Raw genomic sequence first — 16,842 nt, 5'->3', positions numbered from 1 at the left:
TCACCAAAATGCCCCCCAGGTCTCTGCAGAACAGAGACCTGGGCCTGCTTCCAAGTTCTACAGGTCCCTGTATAAACCAATGACAGCCCCATGCATGAGCTACACCGCCTGGCAGTCACATGGGGTCGCAGAAGCATGGTGAAAAATGAGAGTTTGAAATCACACAAACTGACTTTGCGTCTTGCTTCAAACATTTTGGGCAAGAATGTATCAATTCAGACCATCTTGTACTCTCATCAGTAAAAATAAAATGATATTAATATCTATCTTAGAATATTGTGCATAATAAATTACATTACATTTGATAATGCATGCAAACCCATTAGCACAATGCCAGGAGCATAATGTGTCCAATAAATGAGATGGTGGTTGTTTATATTCTTGTTTTCATTCTTCCTCTTGTTGCTATAATTTGCCAGGGAGTTTGATTTAAAGTAAGGCATTTTGCCTTACTCTTTCTGAAACACAGTTTTGTCATTTGCAACATAGAGACAGTAATTCTTCTCTCCACAGCGTGGTTTAGTGTTCGGTTAAACCTAGAGGACTATAGGAACACAATGATATATTCCTTTTGCTTGTCGTAGTTATTATTATTACTATCACAGTGACCTCTGAAATAAGAAGATATGTGAATAACCATTCCTTCCCTGTGTAGTGGCTCCTGAGCCTTTTTATCTCAACATGTGATCTAGAATTAAATCTAGGCCAGAGTTTATCACAATCTAAAGGCTCATTTTTGCAAGTACAAGAATAGCATCGTGCTGGCTAGACACGTAAGACATAGTAGGAGACTTGGAAATGGCAGACATTTTAGTCCTAAGTGAATCTCAACAACAACAATAGAAATCACATCTGAGGTTAAAAGGATGTTCTTCCCACCAGAGGAAAAAGCAAAAGGGATATAAGCTAGAAACCAAGTTGCATTCCCGAGTGGGTTCATCACACATCTTCTGTCTGAGTTGGGGCAAGCTTTCCTCTCTATTAATCCATGCCCCCCTTCCTCCCCTCCCTTGTCCTTCCTTTGTATCTCTTTTTCATCCTGCTTTCCTATCTAAAACACATATGAAAGGGCTTCTAGGTGCCAAACACTCGGCGAGGCATAGGGATATAAAATGAACAAATAAGACAAACCCCCATTCTTTCATAGACTGTATATTCTAGCTTGAGAAGTGACTTAAACATATAAATAAGTCATTAGGCAAGTTAATCACTGATTATGAACTCAAAGAAGCAAATTAATAGAGCAAATGGGAAATCTCTCTATTGTCTTAAGCTTCTACCTGAAAGAAGACAAGGATCTCTCTGTGAGGTAGAGAGATTGATAGCTCATAGCAACAGAAAATAATTCTATAAATTTGAAATATAGCAAAAAAGAGGACAGCAAAACTTATCTGTTCCGAAGTCCAGAGTTCTGTTCTAGCATTCCTGTGAGGATAAAACAAGAAGCGGAAAGGGTTTCTTATCTCCTACGCTCTGTTTCTTTTCCTTATTGAAAATGTTCTGGCATGAAGGACTTGATGACTGTGCTCCATGGGCAATCTTCTTTTTTATAAATATCTTGACTGTGTTCATGTCCCATAGTCTGTTAAGGGAATGATCACTGTCATAACATTTATCATTAAAGCTAGAAGTCTGATCCTCATGGGTAAGGCCAGAATCCTGTTATGCAAAGGAAATGGGTCTGGCTGGTGTGGCTCAGTGGTTGAGCAGTGACCCATGAACCAAGAGGTCATCAGATCAATTACCTGTCAGGGCACATGCCAAGGTTGCAGGCTCGATCCCCAGTATGGGGCATGCAGGGAGCTGCCAATTGATGTCTCCCTCTCATCCATGTTTCATTCTCTATATCTATCCCTCTCCCTTCCCCCCCCCTCTCTAAATATATATATATGCCTAAGCAACTGTTATGACTGAATGACTGGAACAACCAGACAACAGGCTGGTAGCTATGACGTGCACTGACCCAGACCTTGCTGCTGGAGCCCTGACAGCCCTGAATCTGGTTCACCCACACCCAGACCCAGACAGGAGGGGGGAGGGAGCCCAATTCCTCATGGAATCAGTCATTGGTTAGCTTGCTGCTGAGGCCAACCTCCCATGGTACCTCCCCCGCAGCTGGCCGAGAGACCCCAACCATGCACGAGTTTGTGCACTGGGCCTCTAGTGTGTGTGTGTGTGTGTGTGTGTGTGTGTGTGTGTGTGTGTACATTAAAAATAAGAAGAAACGGAAATGTGGTCAGGCCCAGATAGGTTCACTGGTAAATTCTACCAAATATTTAATGAAGAAATGATACCAAGTCTGTACAATCTCTTTACACCACTAATTGTTAACACTGTACTGGAAGCTCTTACTATTGCAATAAGACAAGAAAATGAAATAAAAGGTATGCAGATTGGGAAGGAAGACCTAAAACTTTTTATCTGTGTTTTTTTTTTGGCAGATGACAGAGTTGTCTATGTAGAAAGTCCAAAAGCAACACACACACACACACACACACACACACACACACACACACACATCTTCAGAATACAAAGTCAATTGTTTTTCTACATAATGACAACTATTTTAAAATTACAGCTCAATACCTTTTACATTAGCACCCAAAATGAAATACTTAGATATAAATCTATCAAAACATATACAAAAGCTATATGACAAAACTATAAACCTTTAATAAATTAAATCAAAGAGTAAATAAATGGAGAGCTATCCCATGTTCATAAATAGGAAGTTTCAATATTGTTAAGATATCAATTTTCCCTATAGACTGAAAGCAATCAAAATCTTAGCAAATTATTGTTTGGATATCAACAAATGAATTAAAAAATGTATATGGAGAGGCAAAAGACCCAGAATAGGCAACAAATTATTGAATGAGAGAAAGAAACAGCTAACACTCTGCTTTCATTGGAGCACATGCAAGTGTAACTGCGCCAGCATTTATACAAAAATATTCCCATTTTACTCCTACTCATTTGCTAGTATGTTTCAGCAAAAGAATTCAGGAGGGCCCTTTATTGATTACCTTAGATATAAATAGAGACTCTATTTCTTTCTGCAGTGTGACAGCTTTAGTTTTTAAAAACGCAACTCCACTAAACTGGTGTTTCTTGAGTAACTACTATATACATGCTTCAAGGATCATTTCTCTCTGTTCCATTTTTTTACAACAGTCCCAGAATATGCTTTCTAAAATATAAATCAGATAAATTTGTATCTGTCAACTTGGAAATGATAGAACTAAAATAAATGCATGTAGAGACAGACATTCAGATGATGGGTAAAATGTAAATATTAAGTGTTGCTGAGAACACTTCATTAAGCAAATGGCCATATATGTCAATGAGACTTAAAAGTACCCAAACTCTCTGACTTAGCAGGGGGCACGTGTTATCCAGATCGCATGATAATTTATTCTGAGATAGAAATTATTGACATGACATCACCATGCTTCCTTTTAATTAGGTTGAAAATAAAAATCTGTCTTCTAAAATGGATTGTGAGATACTTGCATGCTGAGATTAGCCTCTGTGACTTTTTCTCCTTGTATGTAGCTCAGTGCCTGGCACAGAGTGACTGCAGAGTGGCTGTTGGCTCGATTAATGTCTCTGACATTGGGACTGGTGGACAAAAGAACTCAGTGAATAGTTCGTCAAGGAGAACGTGATTCAGCTCCACCTAAACAGTCAACACATTTCTGTTTTACGGAAGCCCTTGTGCCATAATTATTGCCATTGAACAAAGTGAAGTTTCACTGTATCTGACAATGGCTTTGAAATTGAGGTCCAATTCTGACTCTGATTCTGTGACTGTGACTTTGGCCAAGTAATACGACATCTCCATTTTTTTTTTCTTTTTCCTTAAAAACCCAGCATTCTGCCATTTCTCCAGGGTCATCAAGCAGGCCAGCTGTTAAACTTAACTTCATTCTGTCATGAAGTTTATGACAGACTCCCTTCTTCACTGGGGAAGAATATGAAATGATGCCCTAATTAGTGCATCTTAGAAGAGTTCTTTCTTGTTTCCAAGTCTAAATTTAATTTTAAGCCCATGACCTATTTATGTATAAATATACTACTTTCCTCACTTTTAAAATGTATGAGGATTTTACTCTTTGGATTCAAAGAAAGCAAAGAGGGGCTTTAAATTTTTAATTTAATTAATAATTGACTTAATGGCATGACATGGACATTTATCTCAATAATGCTGAAAACTCATGAATCAAACAAATGATATAATATGTGCAGGTAGCTGCATATTAAATGTTTTCTACTTGGAAATTTGCAGGCTAAACCACCAGACACAGAACCATACACACAAATGATATTTTTTTGTGTGTGATAATTTTCAAGTGTGCCTGTGGATTGTAAAAAGTCTAACAAAATGGCTGTACTCTATAAGAACATTATTAAAATTTTAAAAAATAAAAAGATTTATCTTCATTTGCAAAAACTATTATTTAATGAAATTATGGTTCAAAAATCTGTACTACAAGACCCAGAATTATTAGTGGTAATAATAATAAGACATATTACATATAATATGACAATGTATTATATTAGAATACATAATAATATCTTTGTAATGAACTCTAGTGGGTAAATGTCAGTATCTGTTTTACAAATGAGGAATCTAATAGCAAATATAATAATATCCATCCATTGAATTGTTACCATGTGTCATACACTGCATGGCTGGTATTTATTGCTTCATCTGATCTTGGTCATAACCCTAGGAGGTAGATTCTGTACCCATTTTATAGATGAACAAGTTGAAATTTAGACAGACGGATAAGCCAAGCATCTTACAGTCAATACATAGTAGCTAAATTTATTCTTAAATTTGATATTTCAATTGGCTGGATGCATAGGCACTCCTCGCCCCAACCCCAGGATAAAAGCAGGTAGCAGGCCCTGGCTGGTTTGGCTCTGTGGATAGAGCGTCGGCCTGCAGACTGAAGGGTCCTGGCTTCGATTCCGGTCAAGGGCACACGCCCGGGTTACGGGCTCTATCCGCAGTAGGGGCGTGCAGGAGGCAGCCAATCGATGATTCTCTCTCATCATTGATGTTCCTATCTCTCTTTCCCTCTCCCTTCCTCTCTGAAATCAATAAAAATACATTTTAAAAAAAGCAGGTGGCAGGCCAGCTGTTAAATAGGTGATGTTGTACAAAGGGGCTGCAATTTGTTTTAATCAACATCACAATCATGGCTGGGCATGCCATGTACCTCACACTGCACAGAAAGAACACATTCGAATATTATTGATACAGGCAGTAAAGTACTTAGCCGTAACATTTCATAATCCAAATCCCAAGAAAAGTGTTTCCCTGAAGCAATAACATGGTGACTAGAATTCAAAATTTAGTTCACAAACCTGTTTCAGGCTCAATGGAAAAATAAGGCTGCCCCTCCAAGATACTGTACACCAACTTGGCGCTGTTGCCATAAACTGGGTCATCAGCATCGGTGGCTGTTACATTAGTGACAGACGTACCTAAAAAAAAAAAAAAAGGGGAGAGTGAGAAAGATAATAATTAACACATGATTCTTGCCAGGAGCTAAAATTTGCTAAGCATATCCTACAGAAATCCATGTGTGGGAATAAGGAAGAAAAGAAATCTTTTTTCGGATAAGGAGATAACTACTCCATCATAACTTCAACAGTATCCAAGTTTTTCAAAAGAAAAAGTACTGCTAGGTTGAAGTACTATATAAAGATAGCCCTTTTAGAATCCGTTATTCTTGAAGATTTCTTTGTAGTTTTCATTTTAAAGCTACCTATCCGACTCACGTAGGCATGGAGACTATTGAAAAGGAAGCATACCAAAGAAATATGAGACATAAGCTTAATAATACAATAGCACATGCGGCATTGAAGTTTTGCAAAAGCACAACTGAAAATATTTTAAAAATGGCTGCTGGTAAAAGCTGTAGAGAGATATTAAAGGGAGAGTTTATCCATCTTATTCCATTCCTCAGAATATAAAATTAGATCGGGACCACCAATTCATCAGTACGTTTAGGGAATGAGGCCTTATAGATAACAGAAGCACACCTTTTAATTTTTTCAGGATACATTATCTTTTATTCTCTCATTCATTCAGCAGGTAAGCACATATGGCCTGCCTAATATAAAGCATATATATTAAGACAAAATTGACAGGCAAGAAGCTTATAGCTTAGTGGGGGAGGAAAAGGTAGGGGCAGACAGCTATACAGAGAAATTCAGCTGAAAACAATAGCACCAGGTTTCGACCCCCCACTTAGTCCAGCAGAAGGGAGTGACCACGGACAGCTTTCTTGGAGACGTAGCCTTTGAGTTAAATTATTCAAGACAGGCAGAGTTTAACCAGAAGTAGAGGGGCTTGGAAGACATTCTGAGCAATCAGTCAAATACAAGTGAAGGCAAAAGACTCAAGAGAGACAGTGGGTGATTCTGCGAACAGCTGAAACTGGGGAGAAATTGGAGATGTCTGGTGAGATCACAATCATCATGTTCTACAAGGGCAGGGTTGGGGTCTTCCTGATCCAGGAAGTGTGGGATATATAGTAATTAGCAAACATATATTGGCTCGTGGAATGAGCGGATGGATGAATAAGTCGTGTGTCGATTTCATGAGGAATGGGAGGGAAGCATCACAGATGAATGGAGAGTCTGAGATGGAAGAGATCTCTTGCAGAATTTGTATTGGGGAATCCTTTGATCAGTATCTTGGGGAGGCAAAAGGATGATATTGAGCTGAATGTCATTCCATCACTTGGGCTGTGATGCCATCACATCAAAGGTCTCCGTGGACTCCCCTGGGGACTCTTGAGCTGGGATGTCATTGAGGAAATGGGGCCAAGCTTTTAGACCCCGGTACTGACCAGCTGTTGGCTGTGGGAATGCCCCTGGGAATGCAGGCTTGGCCTGGGGCCAGGCAGCTCCCTTCGGCTGAGGGAGAATCAGCCCTGAGCTGTCAATATGAACGCTCCCAGCCATGAGGGCAAGAGTGTTTCCAGCCAGACGGAAGTCATAGGTGGATCTCAGCAGCGTACTTCTGTGTTTGCTGAAATAAGGCAGAGCTTCTCCAAGATCGTGTCAACTCAAAAGCTTTTTGGAAGCATTTTTGATGATGGACGCTACTCAGGAAAATATAACAATAATATTTGTTGAGCAGTTGATAGGCCTGTCAAATTGGAATATCTACTCAGAAGGATGATTCAGAGGTTCTACAATATCTACAGTTAGAAAAAAAAAATGTGCTGAATGTCTTTCCACCCGACACTGGGAACCATATAGAAAAACAAACTTAAGGCTCATGTTCACAAGCAACTCATCAACTAGCTGGTTAAAATGAGCACATGAAAGTACAATCTATATACTGTAGTTATTTGAATACTGTGTGGGATGGAGAAGAATCAGAGGAAAAACTTTCCAGGTGAGAGGAGGATAGTGAGATAAAAGTTCCAAAATACTTTTTAAGAGAAGATAAGACTGGAAGAGTCAGCCATCAAAGTTAAATTTGGAGATGCACACTGGGAATAAGATGCAGGGGGGCATTTTTTGTTGTTGATAATCCTCACCTGAGGATATTTTTCCATTGATTTTTAGAGAGAGAGGAAGGGAGCAAGAGAGACAGAGAGAGACACATAGACCCATATGTGGCCCCACCATCGGAGAGAGCCTGCAACTAAGGTACATGCTCTTGACAGGAATGGAACCTGGGACCCTTCAATCCTCGGGCCGACAGGCACTCTATCCACTGAGCCAGAGTGGCTGGGGCTAGAGGAGACGTTTGAATGCCAAGATGGGGAGCGCTGGCTTTAAAGAAGACATTTCATTTAGAGAGCAGACCTACACTGTGGGCCTCTCTCTCTGTTCGTGCTCCCAGATTGGACTGGATGCAGAGATGTAGACAATTATATCAGGCAAGTTATACTTACCTATCCTACATAATAAAATGGTAATATGTAAATTACCATCACTCCGCTACGCCCACGATTGGGCCAGCAGGAGGCGCAGGGGGCGGGACTCAGGGTGGCCGGGGTAGCTGATTGGGCCAGCAGGACGCTGAGCTCGTGGAGCCAGTGGCGCCGCGAGCTCAGCCTCTGTGCCATGGCCGCGCCGGAGGCTTTCGGAAGGCCTGGGGCACCAGCGGACAGACAGCCAGCCGGCTCCCCCGCGATCAAAAGCCAAAGCGGGGGAGCTGTCTGTCTGTCTGCTCCGGCGCAAGGCCTTTCGAAAGCCTCCATCCCGCCGGAGGCTTTCGGAAGGCCTGGGGCACCAGCGGACAGACAGCCAGCCGGCTCCCCCGTGATCAAAAGCCAAAGCGGGGGAGCTGTCTGTCTGTCTGCTCCGGCGCAAGGCCTTTCGAAAGCCTCCGCCATGCCGGAGGCTTTCGGAAGGCCTGGGGCACCAGTGGACAGACAGCCAGCTGGTGCACCAGGTGCATGATTAAATCATGCACTGGGCCTCTAGTATATATAAAAGCCTAAATGCAAATTGTCCCCACGGGAGTTTGACCAGGAGACCAATCACTTGCTATGACATGCGCTGACCACCAGGAGGTGGTGGGAACAAAGGAAGGTCCCAGCCAGCAGCTGGCAGCTAGACAAGGGAGGCCCTGGCTGGCAGCCAGCAGCCAGAAGGAAGGACTCGGCCAGCACCTGGAAGGCTCTGATTGGACCTGATCGCTGGCCAGGCCTAGGGACCCTACTGGTGCACAAATTTCATGAACCGGGCCTCTAGTAAGGCTATATATAGCAGTAGTCCAGGGAAGAGGAGATGAAACATTAACACTGGGTAATGACAATAAAGATGGACATCAATATGAATTTTCTAATTTGGGCCCTTGTACTAAATGTATGTAAGATGTCCCACTTGGGGTAAACTGAGCGAGGGAACTATTTTTGCAATTTTTCTCTGAGTCTAAGATTCATTCCAGAAAAGTTCAAGAATGATTCAAGAGTCACTGAAAGAACCGACAGAGGTCAGGGACTGAAGGGAGGGGTGACCTCCTCTGCGGGGAAGACCATGCCCCCATTTTTTGTTTTGCTGTGTTTGTTGCTGTCTTTGGATTTTACTTTGATTTTTTAAGGAGAAATGTTGTTCCTTATTATGAAGCATTATCAAAAAAATAAAGTCAAGCGCTCTACTCAGTATGGTATAACATTCATGAGTGTGAACACGCGGTTCCATTTACTGCAGAAAGAGCACTGACCAGAAGAGTCAAAAGTTTCTGTCATAAAGAAAAAAAAAATCCCTGTCATCACCAAATAAAGGTGACCCTTAAATAAATAAATAAAAATGTCTTCATAGAGAAAAACACAAATCTGGAGAGTTTCTGAACACTGCCAGAATTCCTATGTACATATGTGGGGTGGGCGTCTCGGAGCAGAGTAGCCGGGGGTTAACAGTTTTGCCAATGGAATACTTCTCTTGCAAAACACTTACCTCTGTCTCTTCTGGCAAATCATTTATCCTGTCTTAGTCTCAGATTTCATATCTACAACATGCATTAGAGTTATTATGAGGCTTCATCGAAATCCTATTTGTAGAAGCCTAACACAGAAATCCCCACATGCGACGCCTGGGAGTACCAACCCTACCTACTTCTCAGAATCTAGCCTTGAAAACTACTTAGGTCCCTGTGGTCTCTTTGAGGTCTGAGGGATGGTAAAATAGGGATGATGGGGGAGTGTTTTTAAAAATCTTCTGGGGCAATGCTGACCTAAAGCCATAGTTCAGAATTGTACTGGGCACCAGACTTCATCCTTTGCCATAGAAGTTTTCTTTTCTACGGTGATTACTTTGAGGAATTCTTACTCAGATGTGTTTGTAAAATGAAGTATTTTTTTTGTAGACTAATCACACGTCATAAAGAGGCATGGAGATGATTTCTTGTTAAGTGAGAGTTGGAGAAAGTCCCTCGGGAGTTTACAATCGTGAGACTGGCCATCATCATGTCTGTTTTGGCTGGTTATTGTAATGGGATGCTGTCTTATTGTGAGAGGCATCTCCTGGTCACATCAGCAAACGCTGAGGTGGGAGGAAGGAGATAAATCTCTGTCATTTGCATGATCTGTGAGTCAGTCTTTTTCATGCGTGAAGACAGTAATTTTTATTCTGCAAATCTCAAGAGTTGTATGAGGATCAAATGAGATAATATTAAGTGTAAAAAAGTGGCTGAGGAGATCATTTGGAGGCAAACTGTCTTGAACCAGATCATTTGCTTTATATTCCACTCCCCACTCTCACTCGCCCTGCGTCCTTGGCCAGGTCACAAAACATGTCTGAGCTTCAGTGCCTTAATTTCTAAAAAAGGAAGGTGGTAGTCATTGCTACATTTTAGGCTTGTTGAGATAACTAAATGTAATAATTTATGCAAAAGATACTGAAGAGTTATCAACACGATATTATTGAGAGCTTCCTATCACTATTATTATAAGTACATTATATGTGGGAGATTAAATAATAAACTAATTTTATTCCAGGCCAGTGTGGCTCAGTGAGCGGTCACAGTTCAATTCCCAGTCAGGGCACAACCCTGGGTTTGGAGCTCAATTCCCCGTCGGGGAGAGTGCAGGAGGCAGCCAATCAATGAGTGGCTCTCATCATTGATGTTTCTATTTCTCTCTCCCTCTCCCTTCCTCTCTGAAATCAAAAAAGATATCTTTTAAAAAACAAACTAATCTTAAGTGGTGGTGATGTCATTTATAACTAAGTATAGTTCTGCCTAATTATTTTCATAGTAGGATATTTTCTTACATTTTGGGGGGGAAACACAAAAAGACATTCCCAAATGTAACAATATGTTCATGTCCTTTTACAAAAGAAAACACACATACACACACACACACACACACACACACACACACACACACAATCTCACACTGTCCCATCCCACCCAGCTCCTGGCAGTTTCCTCTGTGTTGTAAAAGGGCTGTGGGCTCAAAAGTCAAATGCACTTTGATGTCATCAGCACAAAGTCAGGCACCGGGCACACGGTCAATGTCAGTTTCTCCCTGTTATTTGAATGGAGGTCGTGGCCATCTCCCGGCCCGTGCGAATCCCACACACACTTGCCGAGATGAACGACTAGGCTGGGGACCGCAACAGAACCAAGGCACGCTTCTCCCCACATCCCCATCCAGGCTATTCCTGCCTGACGCCCGGCTTCTCGGGAAACCCCGCATCTTTCACTGGTAGACACCTGAAAGTGAAAAGGCAGCGTGACTTCTCTTCCAGGATGATATTCCTCCTAATAGTGACTCAGGACTGTCAACGCACCTGCACGCGGGCATTGTAGATGCGTGTGGAGGTTTTGTGGATGCATTTGTCAAAGGATTACCCGGAGGTGGGGAGAATGGATGCTTTGAGGTTAATCTTGCGGCCGAAACGATTCAAGCTGCGGTGTAGGCTTCTCCCTGGGAAATGCATGCAGAATGCAGACCACAGAGGCAAATTGAAAAGTGGAAACCTTGCAGGATAATGTGTCTTCAAAGCAGCAAGTGTTGGTGTGTGATAAATGGGACCCTGAGTAATGCCCACCAAACAGAACAGGATTCTCTGTTTGTGTTTTCATTTGGAACTGTTTTTGTCCTTTTGTCGGGAATACAAGAGACTCATTTAGCGGGCGACGATAAATTTGACACCGTGCCATCGCTCCAAGAAAGCCCCTCTTATAATCCAACTTGATGCTGATCCTATTATAATAATCTAGCTGTTGTATTTCCAGCTGCTGTCAACAAAAATGATCCCCGTCACCACCATTCATCCTGCCAGTAACAAGTCAAGTAGGAACAGGTCAATGCCAAGGTGGATTCTGCTTTTAATAGACCCATTTTTCTGCATTTAGTCTCTTGGTTAAATGAGATCGGCCAGCGTGCTGCTCAGACTGCAATGAACACAGGGCTTACAGCATCAGCTGCTTCTTGCAACACCTTCAAGTTTGCTCCCTTTAACAGCGGGACCCTCACATTCCCTCCCCTGTCCCCCCCCCCATAAAAATGAAAGCCAACACTACAAGCAACATTAACCATCCAACATTTTTACAGTGTCAGGTTAGACGTTCCGGTCGGCTGACACGCAAAGATAAAGGGTCTTGGAGAAAATAAGACGTTGGGTTTTGGGGAGCGCCGCTCCGTCAGCGAGGCTCTGCTTTTTTTATGAGCACGTCAGCACACCAATTCTGCACATTATTCAGAAAGAAAAATGCTGGTGCTGACACCCTGAGCAGGGAAACAAAGGTTTGGCGCAGCGTGAAAATGCGCGCATTGGAGAAGCTAACGCTCCGATGATGTGAGCAACGCCAACCCCATTTGCAAAGAGCGCCCTGCGACCCGTTTTTCGGAGAATAAGCAAGCCAGTGGCAGGCAGGGACACGGAGCAGCAGAACCTTCGCCAGTAGCTGAAATTCCTGGACTCTTACTGCCATCTGTAAACTTTTTTAAAAAATATGTTTTTATTGATTTTTTTTTAGAGGGAGGGAGAGATAGAAACATCAATCGGCTGCCTTCTGCATGCTCCCTACTGGGGATCTAGTCCGAAACCCGGGCATGCGCCCTGACCGGGAATCAAACTGGAGACCTCTTGGTGCGTGGGACCCAGCTTTAACCAACTGAGCCACACCGGCCAGGAGGTCATCATACTTTTCATGTGACCTTCTAGCTGCCCTGATCCAGACTCAGCACGTACGATCCATGGTCAGACAGGGTGTCTGGCATTACCATGTGAAGCTGTCTCTCTTCAGCATCCTCATGTACCAGAGACCACAGGTCACAGCCACAGCGCAACTGCCTTCATTATTTGACTAAAACTTAACCCTCAGCCCACCTTCCCTGTCCGCCTTCTTAATGTTCCCAAGGATTAGGCAATGCAAGAGGTAACGGGACACAGGCGTCGCCATGGAAACCCGTGTTGGTTGTTGTTGGCTACCAGAGCAATAATTTCCCAGGACCTGCAGAACTTGTTGACGTTGAAGTTATCGCTTACTAGAAGCGGACGCCTCTGGCCCCGAGGTTTTCTTTCTAAATGTGTCAGGACAAAGGCATGATTTTTTTAGTTTTATGGAACAATGCTCTGAGATGCCTGTGCACCTGACTGGTATGTACTTCTAGAGCTTTATTTGTTTATAGTGGTTCCCTCCAGCACCCCTACCTCCAGTAAGAACATACATCTAAAAGTCAGAAATAATTCCGAGCAGCCAATGCATTCTTCTTCACGTCTCTCTAACGGATACCAGAGTCTTCAACATCCATGTGTCCCGAAGGGCCTCATGCAGACACCCCCAGGGGGAAAGATGGCCTAAATCATCAGTTTATTTATTTATTTATTTATTTTTGGCTATTTAATTATAGAACACAAATGACACATATCCAAACCTCCAAGGGCCACCTTAGGGGATCTTTGAGAGATGAGAGGGATTTAAACACGGATCCATACAAACCAAGGCTTGTCTCTTTAACCCTGTGTATGGAGAATTCCTCCCCAGCCAGGCTGGGGAAATGACAGCGAACTGTACATTCACCTGTAGGCAGGGAGACAAGGACCCCCTTCCTTTTAGGCACCTCTCCTCTGAATGGCTGTGGGCTAACTAGGAAAATTATGCCGGGGGAGGGGGGTTATAGGAGATCAAACCCTTCCTTTTTGTTGGAGAGCAATCTTGTGATTTATAAAAGCCAACTGAATAGGAGGTGGAGGTAGCAAGTGCCTGCCATTGACTGAAGAAACCTCTCTTGTCAGACACACGTCACACGGTGAAATCCTACACCATGTCCCCTTCCTTCACCTTTTGCAAAGGCCTCACCACCGCTCGCTGGACGTTCTCTTCATCCGCCAACACTCAGCATGCAGCAAAATGCTGCTGCCAACTTCTACACGTGTCACACTGAATTTAATACAGAAACGGGGACAGATTCTTAACGGCGCTCAGGCGAACCGACAGCGCCGGAACACATCCTGTTGCTTCTCTGGCTCTGTGATTTGGGACATAAGCTAGGGAACTAAAATTCCATTTCCACTCTAGCCGGTTTGGCTCAGTGGATAGAGCATCAGCCTGCGAAATGAAGGGTCCCGGGTTCCATTCCAGTCAAGGGCACATGCCCGGGTTGTGGGCTCGATCCCCAGTAGGAAGCGTGCAGGAGGCAGCCAATCAATGATTCTCTGTCATCATTGATGTTTCTATCTCTCTCTCCCTTCCTTTCTGACATCAATAAAAGTGTATTTTTTTTTAAAAATTCCATTTCCATATTCTGTTTTGTCACTTAGCGAAACATCCATCCACCCTTAACGGGCTGTCTGTCCGAGGAGCCTGAAACTTTCTGGAACAATTGGACACTTCAGAAAATGCGTGTGAGCACACAGATGCCTTCTCCTCACCTAAGCATCATTGCCTCGGACATCTGGAATATGCACCAGGTGAGAGAAATGAAAAATATTGTAGGAAAACGTGTAACGGTGCCGTCTCAGCCAGGTTTACCGGGCACAGAGAAAGGAACCTCCACATCCCTCGCTAACAGCACCGGGATGGTGGCCTCCCCATTGCCTTCGCAAACGGATAATGAGGCTGCTTGGAGGCCTGGCTGGGAAAACGAATAAGCTGTCTGCTCTACACTCCATGTGTATAAATAAACCCTTTCACCATAGGAATGGCTCTTTTACTTATTTTATTTTATTTTTTTATTTCAGAAAGGAAGGGAGGAGAGAGAGATAGAAACATCAATGATGAGAGAGAACCACTGATTGGCTGCCTGCTCCCTACTGGGATTGAGACCGCATCCTGGGCATGTGCCTTTGACCAAAATCGAACCCACCCGGGACCCTTCAGTCCGCAGGTCGACGCTCTAGCCACTGAGCCAAACCGGCTAGGGCTGGAATGACTCTTTTAGAACACAAAAGGAAAAGGGTGTATTTCCTTTTTCTTAGGGAAGCTCTTCCCAATAATCAAGGCTTTGCCAATCTGTTACCTAAGGAATGAAATCCTAGAAGTGCTCAAGAAATAAACTAGCATCGTTTTGTTTCTAGACAGGCAGCTATTCCATCCTGAACTTACACAATCATGCTGCCCGTGGCTCCGCAGGTGCCTTCCAAAGGTGTCAGGATCACAGTAGGTGCAAACTCCATTCATCCTATTGATTACAGGAACCTGCTCATTCAGGCACGCGAAGGCTACCTGCACAGAACTACTGAGCGCTGGGCTCGGACTTAATCGTGGAAGGTACAAGACTGAGCGGTGGAGTCTGTGCCCTGACTGTGCTTGAAGTTGAAGTTAGTCATGCTTTCACGTGGCTTTGCCTTATTATGGGAAATGCTGAAAACCTTTGCTACGTTTCTTTCTAGAAAGCACTGACATGATGAATTGGAAGACATATATACATGCTATAACTACAGTGTGGGGAGTTTTTGTTCATGTGATAAGACTGAGGTCATATTCTGCATTGATGGCTTGCAACTCTCAGGCAGCAAGAAATTATTTTTTTATACCCTTAAGACTCGGTTACCTCATCTAAAAGAATGGGAACAATGCCACCTGCTTCCTACTCTTATCCTGAGGTTTCATGAAGATATCACACAGTCAGTAGCCCCTGGGTGAGGGGACATTGTGTGGATAAAGTGTGGATTTGAGGCCAAGATGAGGGAGGAAAAAAATATATACATATATCTATAATAATAAAAGCGTAATATGCTAATAAGACCAGGCGTCCTTCCGGATGAAGTGGGGGCTGCGAGGGAAGCCCAGGTCCCGGGTGCCAGAGGGAAGCCAGTGCCCACAGCTGGGATAAAGAAGGCCTACTCATGCATCAGGCCTCTAATATATACATATACTAGAGGCCCGGTGCACAAAAATTCGTGCATTCAGGGGGGTCCCTCAGCCCAGCCTGTGCCATTTTGCTGTCCAGGACCCCTTGGGAGATGTCCACCTGCTGGCTTAGGCTCATTCCCGGGGGATCAGGCCTAAGGTGGCAGTCAGACATCCCTCTGGCAGCCTGGGAGCCTTTGGGGAATGTCCGACTGACGGCTTAGCACTGCCACGGAGGTGGGAGAGGCTTGTAGCTGAGTGGAGCTCCCCCTGTGGAAGTGCACAGACCACCAGGGTGCAGCTCCTGCATTGAGCGTCTGCCCCCTGGTGGTCAGTGTGCATCATAGCGACCGGTTGTTACCCTTTTATTTTATAGGATATATACTGAGTGGCCAGATTATTATGATCTCTGAACGCATAATAATCTGGCCACTCTGTGTATATCCTAGATAATAAAAGGTTAATATGCAAATTGTCCTCTCGACCAGGAGTTTGACCAGCAGGCAGGCTGGCCAACTGCCCATGTCCCTTCCCCCTGGCCAGGCTGGCCGGACCCCACCTATGCACGAATTCATGCACCGGGCCTTAATCTGCCCATGTCCCTTCCCCCTGGCCAGGCTGGCCGGACCACACACACACACACACACACACACACACACACACATACACACACTGAGTAGTCAGATTATTATGTGTTCAGAGATCATAATAATCTGGCCACTCAGTATATATATATTCACTGCAGTAATTGTTCCATTTTTATATACTGTATATACTTTTAGAATAAGCTTTGTTCTCCCGTTGAAAGCCAGACTTTTAAAAATGGCAACAGTGTGGCCATGGCCACCCTTCCTCCCCACACACCCATTGACACACAAAAAAACACCACCCAGACATTGTATTGTATTGAAACTGGTGTGTAATGTGATTACTTGATATAGGTATACATTGTGAAATCATTACCACAACCAAGTTCATTAGCACAGCCATCATCTCACACAGGTTCCCCCCCACCCACATAGGAAAGACACCATGGCTAACTCTCCTACCGAACTGCA

General features: G+C 43.6%; 1 protein-coding gene across 1 annotated transcript in view; it reads right to left on the bottom strand.

The window, feature by feature from the left end:
* The window catches only part of CDH8 (cadherin 8), a gene marked incomplete at both ends in the record, with an annotated part of 304,951 nt that overhangs the window by 159,430 nt on the left and 128,679 nt on the right, over positions 1-16,842 (bottom strand). The window contains one exon of the mRNA XM_079759845.1: positions 5,377-5,496. Coding sequence (XP_079615971.1) covers positions 5,377-5,496 — 120 coding nt within the window. The remainder of the gene's footprint in view (positions 1-5,376; positions 5,497-16,842) is intronic.

This window comes from Cnephaeus nilssonii (genome assembly GCF_951640355.1).
Source record: "Cnephaeus nilssonii genome assembly, chromosome: 20".
Classification (NCBI taxonomy): domain Eukaryota; kingdom Metazoa; phylum Chordata; class Mammalia; order Chiroptera; family Vespertilionidae; genus Cnephaeus; species Cnephaeus nilssonii.
This window is presented reverse-complemented; position numbering and strand designations above follow the sequence as displayed.